Raw genomic sequence first — 14,576 nt, 5'->3', positions numbered from 1 at the left:
GGTTAACCTTGTTTTCAGAGGACTTCACCCGAGGTCCCTTCCCATAATATCCTGTTCCAGTTTGTGTTTACATATCAATGTGGGTCAAAAGTCCCATGAACAACATCACTGTGTAAATGCTCCAATTCTGCAGCATTTACAGGAAACAACCTATTCACATCACAGCCAAGCAAAATAACCCAGCCTCAACATTTGCCATCTTATGTGCTTTGGATTGTGCGAATTCCAGTCATGCTGACAAACAGAGGGAGAGTGGGTGAAACAATGAGTGACAAAGGGTCACTTTGAGTGAGACCATCTGAATGTTAAAGACACACAACACAAAAAAGTAACACACTAAGACACACTACAAGAGATGAGAATATGAAATAGACAAGCACACAGATTTGAACTGATAACTGCATGCGTTTTCCCCCTGCCTCTTAAATGCTGCCTATTACTGAATGTTTTACTGGCTGTGCATTGTGTCTTTTTGACTGTTTGTAGGATATTACTTAACCTGTGTGTTATATGTGCTGTGCTCGCTCCCTCATTGTAAATAAGAATTTGTTCTTAATTGACGTACCTATATAAATAAAAGTGAAAACTAAATAAAAAACACAAACATGTCATATGAGAGCAGAAGAGTAAAGGATACGGGTTACTGAACATCCTTTTCAGGTCCACCTTCTCTTTGCAGTACGGGCATATCTGCTTCTTTCCCACGATGCACCATCCTCGTATGCAGAATTCATGGAATCTGAGGCAGAGAGAGTTAAGGGAAAATTCCACCCAAAAACGATGTTTCAGTAGCCCATTGTTGACATAAGCAAAACATTTTGGGACTGTCAGCAATCAAGTTAAGATATATAACTTTCAAAATACAGAAATGTGTATGTATTCAACCCTAAAAACATTAGATTAACTACAAAATGAGGCCAAATGAAACATTAGGTGAAATTGGGTCAAATGCTGTAGACATAGTAAAAGGGCATACTGGAAAGTTTCTTCCTACTTCCCTGTGGCACACTGTAATAACTATATCAGCAACATCACCAGTAAGCTATTCAAATCTGATGTCCTCAAAATGTGAACAGTTACCACAAATGCCATAAAACATGTGACATTACACCTCATGGAAGTCTAGTACAGGCAGTCAATACAGGAGATGACATAGGGCAACATTATTTATAGAAACAGGAAGTGAGACGGGCTCATGGTACAGTGTTATTGAGTCATGCGAACAACAGTCACATGTCAGAGATAAAGTTCATGCGCACGTTTGTTTGGTCAATTTCCCTTTGGTGTTTGTGTGCGTAAACCACCTGTTTTCCACGACTGACTGCCAGTTACGGCTTTTATGCAACAGACAAATCAGTTCTACCACATCATGCTCCTATGTGTTATTCAAATTAGGTCAAATATGTTCATATTTATCTAGAGCATTTTTCTTAGATGAAAAAGAATACACATGGTTGCAGGATAGTCTGTATGTGTTCTCGATGATTCCCTCTTCGCTGACGTCAACCAGTATGGGCTGGCCACACACAGCGCAGATGCTGTCTGAGAGGTGCTTGGTGGGCATTCCAGACGCACTGTAGTACTAGAGAAGTCAGAGACACAATATAATGTGGCTGGACAGATACACAGCCTTTACTAAAAAAAAAAACGAGTACTTGTATACTCACCCCCACTGTCGATGCCATGAAGTCTGCACACATTTCGGCAAAGTCCCTACCCAGGACGCCATAGTACAGACCATAGAACAGTAAGGACACGCCAAAATCCATTGCGTCCTCTGGCTTTATTCTGGAAACAAAGCCAACCAAAAGCATCATCAATATGTTACTACTTCTCAAAGAAAGCTCTGCCACCTCCTCTAAAAATCTAAACTTATTTGAAGGTTTTAGAGAGAAAGTTACTAACTACACAAGCACGATCCTTGTAAACCACTGGTATTGTCCATAAATACACAATTGTGCCCAGAAATAACCAGTACATACCTAAATATCAAGTTGATGCCAAACAGTGTAAACATGACGACGGTGTAGCCCACTATCCCTGTGGCATAGCTGATCTTGTAGAGGAGGAGGAACCATTTGTAGACCAGCCTGTCCACAGAAACACAAGGGAACATTCAGACATATTTCAGCTAACTGGCAGAGGTAATGTGAAGAAACATAGATCAGTATTTTGCCTAGAGCAGCACCGGCTGCATGGCAGGTTAGATTTGGGACTTTGGATTGGTGGCACTCTTACCATGACCATTCTATCATGCATCACCTAGGCATTCGGTATAAAATAATTAGGTGGGTGCTTACATTTCTCCTATTTCACACATGTACAAGTGCAAATGTGTTTTTTTTGCATATCCCACTCCCCCTGACACACCCTCGAAGAGTGGGGTCAGAGCAAGGTATCAGCCATTATTGGACGGCAACCCTGGAGCAATTAGGGTTAAGTGCCTTGCTTAAGGGCACATGGACACATTTTTCACCTTGTCGGCTCAGGGTTTTGAATCAGCTACCTTTTGATTACTGGCCCAACACTCCTAACCGCTAGGCTCTGCCGCCTCATATATGAGGTGCTATATGGATGTGTGTAGACACTACCTGGGCTTGTGTACGGGGCCTTACCTGGGCGTGGTGCACTCCAGGGGCTTGCGTGTGGCACGGTAGGTAACGTATGCAGTGACCACAGAGAAGATGAACCACGTGACCAGAAACCTCCACCAGTGAAGCTTGGTGGTGAAGTACAGAGGAACCACCCACATCTGGAACAGAGTCACTAGCTACAAAAAATAAAAAAAGAACACACATTTTAAAGTACAGACACACTTGGGTAAATTTGAGACTGAATAACACTGAGAACCAGACTGTGTACAGTGGAAGAAACTGGTCTGTGGATAGTTTGTCTATACAGTATGTGAAGTGAGATTTGTGTGATTTGCCTGCAGGCATGCTATGTATTCCCTCTTTCTGCCCATAAGAGAGCATGTGTTTGTGTCTGCGTGAGCATGACTGTGCAGTGTGTGTATATATATATATATATATATATATAAAAGAGAGAGAGAGCGAGAGCGAGAGCGAGAGAGAGGAGAGAGAGATTATTTTACATTGTAGGACTTGGGGTGCCTCTGTTTCCATTGCACAAGGACCAGCTGGGCGATGACCAGGGTGACAATGAGGATAAGCACCATCTCAGCGTGCATGGCCTCATGGCCCTTGTGTTTTACATGCATCCTGGCATGCTCCAACCTACAGTATGGACACACACACACAACAATCAACCTACTGCTCAGGCCTGGGTATCTGGATAGATTCTTATAAATCGACATATTCGTAACACATTACCAGTTTTCATTGGAAGGAAACATTGTTGATATACTTTAGAGCCCTTAGTTGATCAATTAGGCTTCATGATCATGTTTAACTTCACTTGACTTTTATGATTCAACGTGTGACACAAATCTAATTTGCAGCCAGAATGAATAATTGTGTTGAGACTGACCTCCACTTCTCCTCCGGTGACAGATGGGATAGGTCGACCTGAAGTGAGAACAAGCCAAACAGACAATCACGACAGTTCCAAAGGCTTCTAACTCCATTAGTAATGTTCTACATACATTCATTTAGAACTTGTAAATAAGTTGTCACAATTAATCTACTAAATACAATGATTCAGTGCATAAAAAAATGGCCATGTTAACAAAACAGTCTGTAATCTGATCAGTGATTATGTGGATTGGGAGGCTGTTGATAGTGGACAGACGTGAACACTAAAAGAAATTAACACTGCTGTCCAACAAAGAGAACATGCACAGTTTCTGTCCATTAGTGCTAAATGGTGAAAGAAATTGGCCTTTGGTCCAAAGCATTGATTAGAGAGCTCGAGCTGCCAGGATATGACCTGTGACTCAGTCTGCCACATCAACGCTTGTATGGCATGCCATCTAATGAGTGCTAGCTAAAATAGGGTTGTCACGATACTAGTATGCAATACTCAGCGGTATCTTGGCCATGAAACAAACTACTACATTTCCTGAGAAAAGCAGTCCTAATGTTGGAAACAAGCAGCCTTGTGTGTCACCCAGAATCACATGTTTCTTTTCCAAACTATAGCACACAATATTTGACATACATACGTTTTTTTTAAAGGACCAAAGAGTTTGGTCTGCTTTGTGTTGTGTTTAAGCTATCGCGATACTGGTTTCGTGACAACGCTAACGTTGCTACATCATTGACTCAATTGCTGTTGTAATATGAGAAAAAATGGTTGTCAAGTAAAAGCAGTGAATTAGGGGCAGGTAAACCAGAATTATCCATTTAACTATCAGTGACTACCTAGCCAGCTAGCGTTAGCTACCACGTACAGTACAAGGCAAGGGCCTGAGGGTGGGTATAATGTGTTACGTTACAACAGGAATCGGTTCCAGAAACGTCGTAAAGTACAAGGTTGCCAACAAACAACGCATACAAAGTAGAATGATAAATACACCTAGCTAACGAATAGGCAACTCACCACGTAGTTTACTCTTAATGTTTGTCCATAGGCTACCAGAGTGAGGACAGACATTTTTCCGAATAAACGTGGTGAGTGAAAAACTTTATGAAATAACCCACTCCCTCCCCGGTATCTTATTCTGCCGCTATACAACTTTGTATGTGTTGTTTGTTGGCAACCTTGTTATTTACTTAGTTTTTGGAACAGACTCCTGTTGGAACGTTCCACAAATTATACCCACCCAGGGCGTGGGTGTTATGGGTGTAAGATGGCACAGTGATGCCATCTGTTGGTAAATGTTCATTACTGCAACTCGTGTATTTATACCGGGGTGCTTGAGATACCCGGAAGGGTCATGATGTACAGAACAAGGCTGGTTACTCGCATGAATGTCTCTGTCTCGTCATTTAACGTTCAAACATGGTGTCAGAAGAGGGATCACTAACCCTGCTTTCCGCAAATTAGAGAAACCTGTTCTGGTTTACCAAACAATTGTTTATTTGAGTAAAATTTCACCGGAATTGGATTAAGCTAGAGTGAGTTTGCTAGTTAGCTTCAGTGTTGTTAGCACCGGTTAGACATGGCAGCGAACATCCCCCCTCCCGCCGGTATGAAGCTCAGCGGGGATTGGAGCACCAACTGGGATACGTTTAGAGGTGAATGGGAGGACTATGCGCTAGCAACGGGACTTCTGGAAAAGGACGAAGAGGTAGTGGCTGCCACTTTGAGGACTATAATGGGAACTGAATGCCGACACGTATACAAACACAACCTGAACCTAACAGCACCTCAGCAAGGTAACGCTATAACTATTCTTGATGCTCTTGAACATTACTTTAAGCCAGCAAAGAACGTCATCTACGAGCGTTATGTTTTCGGTTGTTGCAAACAGGAGAACGGGGAGTCCATTGACAGTTTTGTCACTAGGTTAAGGGAAAAGGCAGCTACATGTGACTATGGGGCTTTAAGAGATGAACTGATCAGAGATAAGATTGTGCTTGGCATAACTGATGAGGGCACCCGCAGACGTTTGCTGAGAGAACGTGACCTGACTCTGGTCTTGGCAGTGGAGACATGCCGTGCAGCAGAGCTTACTGATATACGGATAAGGTCCATGGAGCTAGAAAGGCAACATATGGACAATGTCAATGCTACATTCAGGCAGCCAGTAAAGAAATTCCCCTTTGCTACAGCTAATGCTAATACTACAGCCAACTCTGCAGTAGACAACCCCAAGACATGCCGATATTGTGGCATTTCTCATGGACAAGGAAAAGAACACTGCCCAGCCTATGGAAAAATATGCAAATCCTGTGGTACAGCTAATCACTTTGCAAGGGTCTGCATGAAAAGCAAGAGAAAGGAGGGTAAGGTGCACTCCATTGAAACAAACACAGATGAAGGGAACAACAGCACAGAGGATGTATATGCTAGTGAGTGCATAGGGGCAGTGAAGGCAAAAGGAAAAAAGTGGTTTGTCACTCTGCTACTTAATAATAAACCACAGCAATGCCAGATAGATTCAGGGGCCACATGCAACGTTATGAGCCTTAAAGATAAAAGGAGGCTCGCGCCCAGAGACAATCTCACACAGAGTAGCACCAAGCTAAAACTGTATTCAGGCCAGTTCATGACCTCTTTAGGCCTGTTTGTGACAGAGTGTGTTTTACGTGGCCAGAAACACACCCTTGAGTTTGAAATAGTTGAGGCTAGTCAACAGCCATTACTGTCAGGTTCTACATGTGAGCGCCTTGGGCTTATTAACTTTACCATCCCAGCTGATCTTAACATTATAGACAAAGTCCAGGCTGGGCCCCTGAGCAAGGAGACACTCCTAAGCAAGTACCATGATGTCTTCAACGCACCGGTTGAGTCAGTTCCCGGGGAAGTCCACTTTGAGTTGGACGCAGCAATCCAGCCTGTCCAGTGTGCACCCCGCAATGTACCAGTGGCCATGAAAGCAGCTACGAAGGCTCAGCTTGACAAATACGAAGCAGATGGCCACATGATATCCGTCACTGAGCCTACAGACTGGATAAGTAATATGGTTATCATTAAGAAACCAGACAAGCTACGGATATGCATTGATCCTAAACACCTCAACCGGGCTCTGCGACGTTCACATTACATTATGCCCACGTTGGAGGATGTTCTTTACAAGCTCCCAAAGGCCAGAGTCTTCACGCTCGTGGACGCTAGAGATGCCTTCCTGCAGTGCAAGCTCGACGAGCCCAGCAGCTATATGACCACCTTTTGGACACCCTGGGGCAGGAAGAGGTGGTTGAAGCTTCCGTTTGGTGTCTCCGTGGCTCCAGAGGTGTATCAGCGGAAACAGCACGAGCTGTTGATGGGACTCAGTGGCGTGGAACCCATAGCAGATGACATCCTCGTAGTGGGCTGTGGGGACAGTGATGAGGAGGCAGAATGTGACCATGACGCCAAGCTGCTGGCCCTGATGGTCAGATGCAGACAGGTCAAGCTAAGGCTAAGCATAAAAAAGCTTCAGTTTAAAGTGCCAGAGGTCCGCTTTCATGGGCACATCTTGTCCTCCACCGGATTGAAGGCGGATCCTGAAAAAGTGAAGGCTGTCTTGGAAATGCCCCACCCATCTGACGTGAAGGGAGTGCAGCGCTTCGTCGGATTCGTCACTTACCTGGCCAAATTCCTACCGCGGCTCTCTGAAGTGTGTGAGCCACTAAGGAGGCTCATGGACAAGGACGCCATCTGGCATTGGCTCCCAAAACATGACGCAGCGGTGAGGGAAATAAAAAAACTGGTCACCCAGACACCTGTACTGCGTTACTACAATGTGTCAAAACCTGTCACGATTCAGAGTGACTCAAGCCAGTATGGACTTGGCTGTTGCCTCATGCAGGAGAGCCAGCCTGTGGCATTCGCCTCTAGGGCACTCACCCTAACAGAGCAGAACTATGCCCAGATAGAGAAGGAGTGCCTCAGCATTGTGTTTGCATGCCAACGCTTCCACCACTACCTGTACGGGCGTGACAATATTACCGCAGAGACAGATCACAAGCCCCTTATTGCTATATTCAGCAAGCCTCTTCTGAATGCCCCAAAACGACTGCAGAGCATGCTACTGGCCCTACAAAACTACAACCTTAAGGTGGTGTATAAGCCAGGGCCAGAGATGTATGTGAGTGACACGCTCAGCAGGGCTACTGCATCAGGCATTTACACACGCTCCATGCATGAACAACACGCAGTGTGCAGCTTACAAACAGAGCAAGTGGATGTTGAACACATTAACCAGGCTGACTACCTCAATGTTACGGACCAGCGCCTTATACAAATCAGACAGCACACAGACAGGGACGGACAACTCCAGGCATTGAGGTCTGTGATTATGATGGGCTGGCCCGACTGCAAGGAAGAAACTGCTTTAGCCGTCAGAGAATATTGGCCAGTCAAAGAGGAGCTCAGTGTTCAAAACGGAGTAATATTCATGTGTCAGAGAGTCGTTATTCCCCGGTCTCTGCGCCATGAGATGTTGGCGCGTGTGCACTCAAGTCACATAGGAGGTGAGGCCTGTTACAGACAAGCACGTGACACACTGTATTGGCCAGGAATGCAGAGTGAAATCAAAGACTATGTCAGTAAATGTTCAATCTGTAATGAATATGCCATTGAGCAACAGAGAGAGACGATGACGTCCCACGAGCTACCGATGCGCCCCTGGCAGATAGTAAGCCTAGATCTCTTCCAGCACAGTGGCAAAGACTTTCTGCTGGTAGTCGATCATTACTCGGACTTTTGGGAGATTGACCTCCTCCCCGACCTCTCAGCAGAGACAACGATCAAACGCTGCAAGGCTCAGTTTGCCCGCTATGGCCAGCCAGATAGGGTAATTTCAGACAATGGACCCCAATTCTCCGGAGCTGAGTTCCGAAAATTTGCTGCAGGATGGGAATTTGAGCACGTCACTTCATCACCACGATACCCAAAAGCTAATGGGAAGGCGGAGTCCGCAGTAAAAATCGCAAAGAACCTCTGCAAAAAGGCTCTGCGAGAGGGCAAAGATGCCTGGAAAGCAATCCTGCAGTGGCGCAATACCCCGACAGAAGGCATGGATAGCAGCCCGGCCCAGCGCCTCATGGCACGGCGCTTAAAAGCAGCTCTGCCAGTAGCCAACACTCTCCTGGAGCCCTGTGTGGTGACTGACGTGCTGGTGAAGCTACGTCACAGAAGACAGGTCTCCAAGTTCATCTACGACAAATCAGCAAAAGACTTACCTGAGCTCAGGGTGGGTGAAACGGTGCGAATGAAGCCACTACCAGGGGACCGGACGGGCCTCTGGAGACTCGGATCCTGTGTACAGAAAGTGGCACCACGCTCCTACTTGGTCGAAGTGAATGGATCTCTGTACCGTCGCAACAGAGTTGACCTTCGGATTGCTGAGCCAGCACCTACTCAGAACCCTGATGGTCAAAGGGGTCGCATGACAAAAGACGGAACTCCAGCAATGGGGCCTGAGGCACTGGGCGAAGAGCCAGGTGATCACAGGTCAAGTCACATGGGGCCTGAGGCACTGGGCGAAGAGTCAGGGGATCACAGGTCGGCTGCTCCCTCGCCCATCAATACTCCCCTTAGACAGTCAGGTGACACGCCTGTGCGGGAACCCGCAGTCCTCGCAGACAAGCCCCCTGTCTTTTCACGCTACGGGCGTTTGTCTCAGCCACCAAAAAGACTTAATCTGTAGGTTGCCCATCAGGGTTGACAGAAAGAGATAAAAAAATGTTTTAAGTTGTTACCTGAGAAAGAAAAAAAGAAAAAAAAAAAAAATACTAAGTTGTTCATGTTGGAAATTATTACTAGGTTTGTTTTGTTAATGAATTGACACCTGTCCTATTTTATTAAAGGGAAGATGTTATGGGTGTAAGATGGCACAGTGATGCCATCTGTTGGTAAATGTTCATTACTGCAACTCGTGTATTTATACCGGGGTGCTTGAGATACCCGGAAGGGTCATGATGTACAGAACAAGGCTGGTTACTCGCATGAATGTCTCTGTCTCGTCATTTAACGTTCAAACAATGGTCCTTGTACATTTGTCTTAGCTGACTGCACTATAATTGGATATATACTTGGTTTCCTAATGCACTCAATGATAGCCTACCTGTCTGGCTAAAATGGGAAGACAACTGGGATGTTAGATAAAACTAACACCGTATGACGCTTACTCGCCGGTGGAAGAGGCAGGTCTATTCCATATTGGCAGCAACGTGCGCACTTTACAATTCACGCAATTCTTTTTTTCTGATTCTACAACGGTAACACCTGTGGCACCCTAACCTGGTTTGGTTCATCGTGGTGTCCGAGTCCATGATCGTGTTCTACACCATCAACCTCCACCTCAAACACCCCCGCCATCTTCGGGAGTGCTGTTAATTCCTAGCGCATGCCATTTCCGGTTTGGGAAACCGAAGGGCCAATCTAAACACTGCACGCGAGTTCCTTTTCCGTTTGTCAACACGCACAGCAGTGGTTGTTTTCTGGTGGCGGGAAAAAAGTACGAGTAACAAACTGTACAGCTGATGGTCTCTTGGATTTTACATAAACAAACAGCTAATTAATTTTACCTTAATATGGCCCCATTGAAAATTAAACACGTCGTTTCATTCACGTCACAGGTAAGTTCGTGTATTTAACTGTCAACTAACTTAGCTTACTGCAAGTAGACTAGGGCTAGCTAGCAATGAGTAGCTAGCTAACTATAGTTAGAAACTCAGTAACGTTAGGTAGTTAAATTATCTAGGCAGCTAGCATTAACGAAATGTATTTGGCATGATGAGAAATATTCAGCTACTGAACAGCGTTTGTAGCCATGTCACATGGGTTGCATCAGTAGCTATACATGTAGCTCCTAGTTAATTATATTGAAATGGTGCAGGACCCCAAGAACTGTGTGGAGAACCTGTGTGTTGTGGGTGGAGACAGCAGGTCGTGGCTGTGCAACCCCCAGGACCGAAGTGGAGTCCTCAGAGCAGAACTGCAGCTGGAGCGAGCCTCATACTTTGGATACATCGATGTGGGTAAGGCTCATCAATATTGACAACGAAGTTTATGTATTGTAGTAAACACACAATGGGACACTGTTATCGTTTTGTTTTGATGTTCCATACAATTTAATGACCGTTTCCCAACTTGCTGTGTAATTTGTAGGGAACTTTGGATCTGCGTTCATTCAGATTGATGTTGGCCGGTCCTCTTGGCCCCTGGACCAGCCCTATATCACCCTGTTGCCAACAGCAACACTGATGAGTCCAGCAGAATCGCGACAGGGCACTGGGCTGACAGGAGTGAGAATGTTCAAGAAAGGTGAGACCAGATAGACTGGATGGATCTCAGCCCTATGACAATAGTAGGACTGATATGTCATGCAATATAGATGAAGGGAATGAGAATCAGTGTCCGAAGATGCTTCTTTAGTAACCCTCCTTTAGTCAAAACAATTGACCCCCCCCCCCTCCAGGTGATTTCCTGTCAGAAGGTGCAGAGGACAGCTGGGACCGGGTGAGAGTAACCTGCACTCAGCCTTTTAACAAGCGCTCTCAGTTTGGCCTGTCCTTCCTGCGCATCCGCAGCCCCCTGGAGGAGAGCGAGGAGGGCTCCACACAGACTTGCAAAGAGAACCAGGGTCAGGTGTGTGTATAGACTGAGGGCTTGGCAGTGAACTCTTCAGAGAGAACAGTACAGTAAATTGCAGAGAACACCTCTGGGCCCGGTTTCCTGATAGCAGTAGACCTTGTTGCATCTTTCTTACAAAATCCAAAGATATAACATGCGTTTCCCAAAACACCATGCAGAGAGAACAATCGTTAAGTGCGTTGTTAGAGCGTGTGTTGATACTGATAGGATCAAAAGAAAGGGAGCGCTGCTCTCGGGTCAGCTTTCTCCACTCAAATCTTACCTTAACATTATAATTATTTCACAATACTTGACGACGGAATAGCTACTAGAAAGATATTACCACCTACGGCTGCAAATATCGAGGTGGCTTATTCTAATGCTTACCCTATAAAAATGCACTAAATCACCAATTTGTCACATCATTGCCCACATGTTAGACTACACATGAAATATATTGAGACTTACAGACAGTAGCCTACAAGTACCAGAATATAAACAAAATGATTGAACATGAGTCTGTAGTTTACTGTTTATATTTTCATTTGAAGTGTCTTTTTATACATCACTTGTTTGTATCAATTGCAAAGACATTGGGAACTTTGTATTGTAGTCAACTTTTTTCTGGTCATTGGTGGTCACAGAGAGACGGATAAACCACGTGATTCTATGTTTAGCGGAGATCTTCTCTGTATAAAGTGACATAGGAGGGCAAAAAGCATCTTAACAATGCACTTGGTTGTTCTAATAGTGGTCTGAGGCAGGTGTTACATCACAAGCGTTTTCAAGTTCAACGTTAATAACGATGGTTTTGGGAAACAGCTGAGGGATTTAACATTGCTCCTACGGAGGTCCTAACGATGAACTTAGCCTTAAGATGCTTTTGGGAAACTGGGCCCAGGTCTCTTGGTCCACCCACCCCTACGGGAGGTCAGCTCCCGCTCAGCCCAGTCAAAGCTCTCCTCTGTCCTGGCACCCCAATGGTGGAACCAGCTTCCCCCTGATGCTAGGACAGCAGAGTCCCTGCCCATCCTGCGAAAAAGTTTGAACCCTACCTCTTCAAATAGTATGTTAATTAAGACATCTGTCTTACCCCCACCCCCCCCACAAAGTATTGTTCTGGTTACAAGCATCTGCTAAATGACTGAATTATATTTAAAACAGATAAGAGTTGTAGATTTGTCTTATGGGGTTGTTCCATACGATTTCATTCACTTTTACCCTGTATTCAAGAGTATACTGTGTCTCAACCGATAACGGGCACAATACAAACACTTCAGATGTAAGGGTTTAAGCTACAACATTTGTGAAAATCTGATTTTAGGTGATTGAAATCATATGGAACGACCCTATGGTGATCGATTTGGACTGTTATGAGATGAATGTAAGTGTGTATAGTCTTAAGCAGTAAGGCACAAGGGGGTGTGATATATGGACAATATACCACAGCTAAAGGCTGTTATTATCCGTGACTCATCGCTGAGTGCCTGGACACAGCCCCTAGCCGTGGTATATTGGTCATATACCACAAACCCCCGAGGTGCCTTATTGCTATTATAAACTGGTTACCAACGTAATTAGAGCAGTAAAAATAAATGTTTTGTCATACCAGTAGTATGTCAGCCAATCAGCATTCAGGGCTTGAACAACCCAGTTTATAATTTGGGAATATACAAGAGATATGTATTATTGGTAAACATCAGAGGCCAGAAGTGTGTGCTTGTATTCTCACTCTCTCTCCTTTGACCTTCTCTCTATTCAGACAACCCCAGACAAATCGGCATCAGGCGTGAGAGAATGGCTGTCCAGCCCTGCTGTGCAGAGAACCTTCTTTGGGGGAATGAAAGGGTAAGTGGAGGAATTTTGAGTTCTGTATGAGGCACTGTCAAACAGATTAGACAGCATTGAATTAATAAATACTTTTACAGAAAATCACCTACACCTTGGTTTGTCTCCCTCTGCTGTCAGGGAGGGTGTGGTTCTGAGCCGGACAGCTCGTATGGTCCTCACAGCGTCCCAGGCTGCCAGGCGTTCCCTTCCCCTTCCTTCCACTTCCTTGTCTCCCAGTCACACATCATTCTCTGGCACTCAGAATACAGCAACCTCTTCCACTCCCACAGCCAAGCCAGATGCAACTACCCATATCCCCAACCAGGGAAAGCCAGGGGCTCATACAGCTACACCCAACAAAGGCAAGCCAGTTGGAAATATGGGAAATATACACCCTCACACAGGTAAACACCTCAGCTCTCAGAAATACCATGCATTTTGCTTGGTAATTTTTTTGGGCAACACTAAGCTTGACAAATGATTAGTTGTGATGTTTTTCAGCTTCAATGGCTTGTTTAAGCACAGTTTGCAGCTCCAAGGAAAATACTTCTCAAAGACACCTGAAGAGAAAACCAAACTCCAAAAGCAGGTATTCCTCTATACTCCACCCCATGGATCATTTTGGGAGGGTAAGCTTATCCTGGATCTGCACATAGGAGCAACTTCTAGCTCACAAGTATCTCTCAGCATGAATCTCTGTTCTTTACCTCCCTCCCAGGCAGAACCAGCTGAATGGCACCACCTCTAGTAAGCACGGAAAACCTGCAGTCAGTAAGAGGCCAATAGCTACTCTACAACACACTGCCACAGCCCCTTATCCTCACCCATCTCCAGAGCCTCAGGACACTGGTGACCTTGAGACCACATGCCCAATATGCGGAGGTGTGTTTGTTGGCTTCTTATTCTGTCTCTTCGTGGACTGTATGACATACTGTATATTGATTCACTGTTACAATCAACAGTAGTATTGACACCCGTTGTCTGTTCTTTCTCTATGCTGCAGTGTTCTTTACTGCAGAGTACCTGCCGCTCCACGCCGCCTCCTGCCAGCAGGTGGAGACCAGGAAGCTCCCTGGGGGGATTGTGACCCCTGTTCCCCGCCCCTTCCCTGTCTCTCCCGCCAGCCTAGAAGAGTCCATGGTGCCCTGCCCTCTCTGCTCCTTCAGGTTCCCTCTGTCCCACATCCAGATGCACGCCAGCACCTGTGGAGACCCCGTGGACCCCCATGTTATCTGGGTGGACTAGGAAAGAATGCATTGTATAGTAACACGTTTTTGCTTTTAATCAGTGGGCAGTGCAGCAAACGTGGATAATCTTTTGTTTTTAATATACTGTATGTATATTTGTATTTTACTGACTTGTTCTGTAGCTATATACCTGGAAAAATAACGAATCTCTCTCTGTCTACCTCTATTCCCCACTCTGCTCTGAGTGATTGGTTCTCTCCTGAGCTCATTGAAGGCGGTTTGTTCTTGCACTGTTTACACATGCTATGTGCTAATGATGACCTATAATATATTGTATACTATAAACAGCATCAATCATAGACTGTGTTCAGTACATATTTTTTCGGAAGTTATCACATAATTGAAATTATCAATTAAATTAACTGTGATTTA

The 14,576-nt window shown here is 45.1% G+C and overlaps 2 protein-coding genes across 14 annotated transcripts in view; one reads left to right on the top strand and one right to left on the bottom strand.

Moving 5' to 3' along the window:
• Positions 1 to 9,915, bottom strand: part of LOC139537376 (E3 ubiquitin ligase RNF121-like) — an 18,735-nt gene extending 8,820 nt beyond the window's left edge. For 7 of the 11 annotated variants that reach the window (XR_011667510.1, XR_011667509.1, XR_011667511.1 and 4 more), the window contains exons 1-8: positions 9,793 to 9,915; positions 3,490 to 3,527; positions 3,095 to 3,236; positions 2,616 to 2,770; positions 1,983 to 2,090; positions 1,668 to 1,788; positions 1,449 to 1,582; positions 638 to 739 (exon numbers count right to left, since the gene is read on the bottom strand). Coding sequence is in view for 2 of the 11 variants with exons in the window: in XM_071338610.1 (XP_071194711.1) it covers positions 638 to 739; positions 1,449 to 1,582; positions 1,668 to 1,788; positions 1,983 to 2,090; positions 2,616 to 2,770; positions 3,095 to 3,236; positions 3,490 to 3,527; positions 9,793 to 9,870 (878 nt within the window). In the remaining 9 variants the exon portion in view is untranslated. Of the gene's footprint in view, positions 1 to 637; positions 740 to 1,448; positions 1,583 to 1,667; positions 1,789 to 1,982; positions 2,091 to 2,615; positions 2,771 to 3,094; positions 3,237 to 3,489; positions 3,528 to 4,500; positions 4,645 to 8,732; positions 8,864 to 9,616; positions 9,761 to 9,792 lie in introns of those variants that run through there. The other 4 variants (XR_011667516.1, XR_011667515.1, XR_011667517.1 and 1 more) reach the window with 4 other exon arrangements.
• On the top strand, positions 4,797 to 14,576 carry LOC139537373 (DNA repair protein XRCC1-like). 3 transcript variants are annotated; one of them, XR_011667508.1, is made up of 9 exons: positions 4,797 to 5,279; positions 10,391 to 10,528; positions 10,663 to 10,818; positions 10,973 to 11,142; positions 12,890 to 12,975; positions 13,096 to 13,361; positions 13,443 to 13,546; positions 13,676 to 13,839; positions 13,961 to 14,576. XR_011667508.1 is itself a non-coding variant. In XM_071338606.1 (9 exons), exons 1-9 carry the CDS (start codon positions 5,063 to 5,065, stop codon positions 14,200 to 14,202), a joined length of 1,527 nt encoding a protein of 508 aa, XP_071194707.1. In that variant the 5' UTR covers positions 4,817 to 5,062; the 3' UTR covers positions 14,203 to 14,576. The 3 variants fall into 3 exon arrangements, 2 of the variants coding, with proteins under 2 accessions (XP_071194707.1, XP_071194708.1); XM_071338606.1 differs by having other exon boundaries at positions 4,817 to 5,279; positions 13,459 to 13,546; XM_071338607.1 differs by lacking the exon at positions 4,797 to 5,279 and adding an exon at positions 9,966 to 10,130 and having other exon boundaries at positions 10,391 to 10,532; positions 13,459 to 13,546.

Source organism: Salvelinus alpinus, chromosome 13, assembly GCF_045679555.1.
Source record: "Salvelinus alpinus chromosome 13, SLU_Salpinus.1, whole genome shotgun sequence".
In the NCBI taxonomy this organism is placed as follows: domain Eukaryota; kingdom Metazoa; phylum Chordata; class Actinopteri; order Salmoniformes; family Salmonidae; genus Salvelinus; species Salvelinus alpinus.
The sequence above is the reverse complement of the archived record's forward strand: the minus strand, read 5'-3'. Positions and strand labels throughout refer to the sequence as shown.

Bases quoted from the DNA above. Each gene is read 5' to 3' on its own strand.
- LOC139537373 (XM_071338606.1), top strand. From the start codon at position 5,063: ATGGCAGCGAACATCCCCCCTCCCGCCGGTATGAAGCTCAGCGGGGAT. The intron at 12,976-13,095 runs GTAAGTGGAGGA...CTCTGCTGTCAG, and splicing joins TTCTTTGGGGGAATGAAAGG to GGAGGGTGTGGTTCTGAGCC. The intron at 13,362-13,458 runs GTAAACACCTCA...GATGTTTTTCAG, and splicing joins AAATATACACCCTCACACAG to CTTCAATGGCTTGTTTAAGC.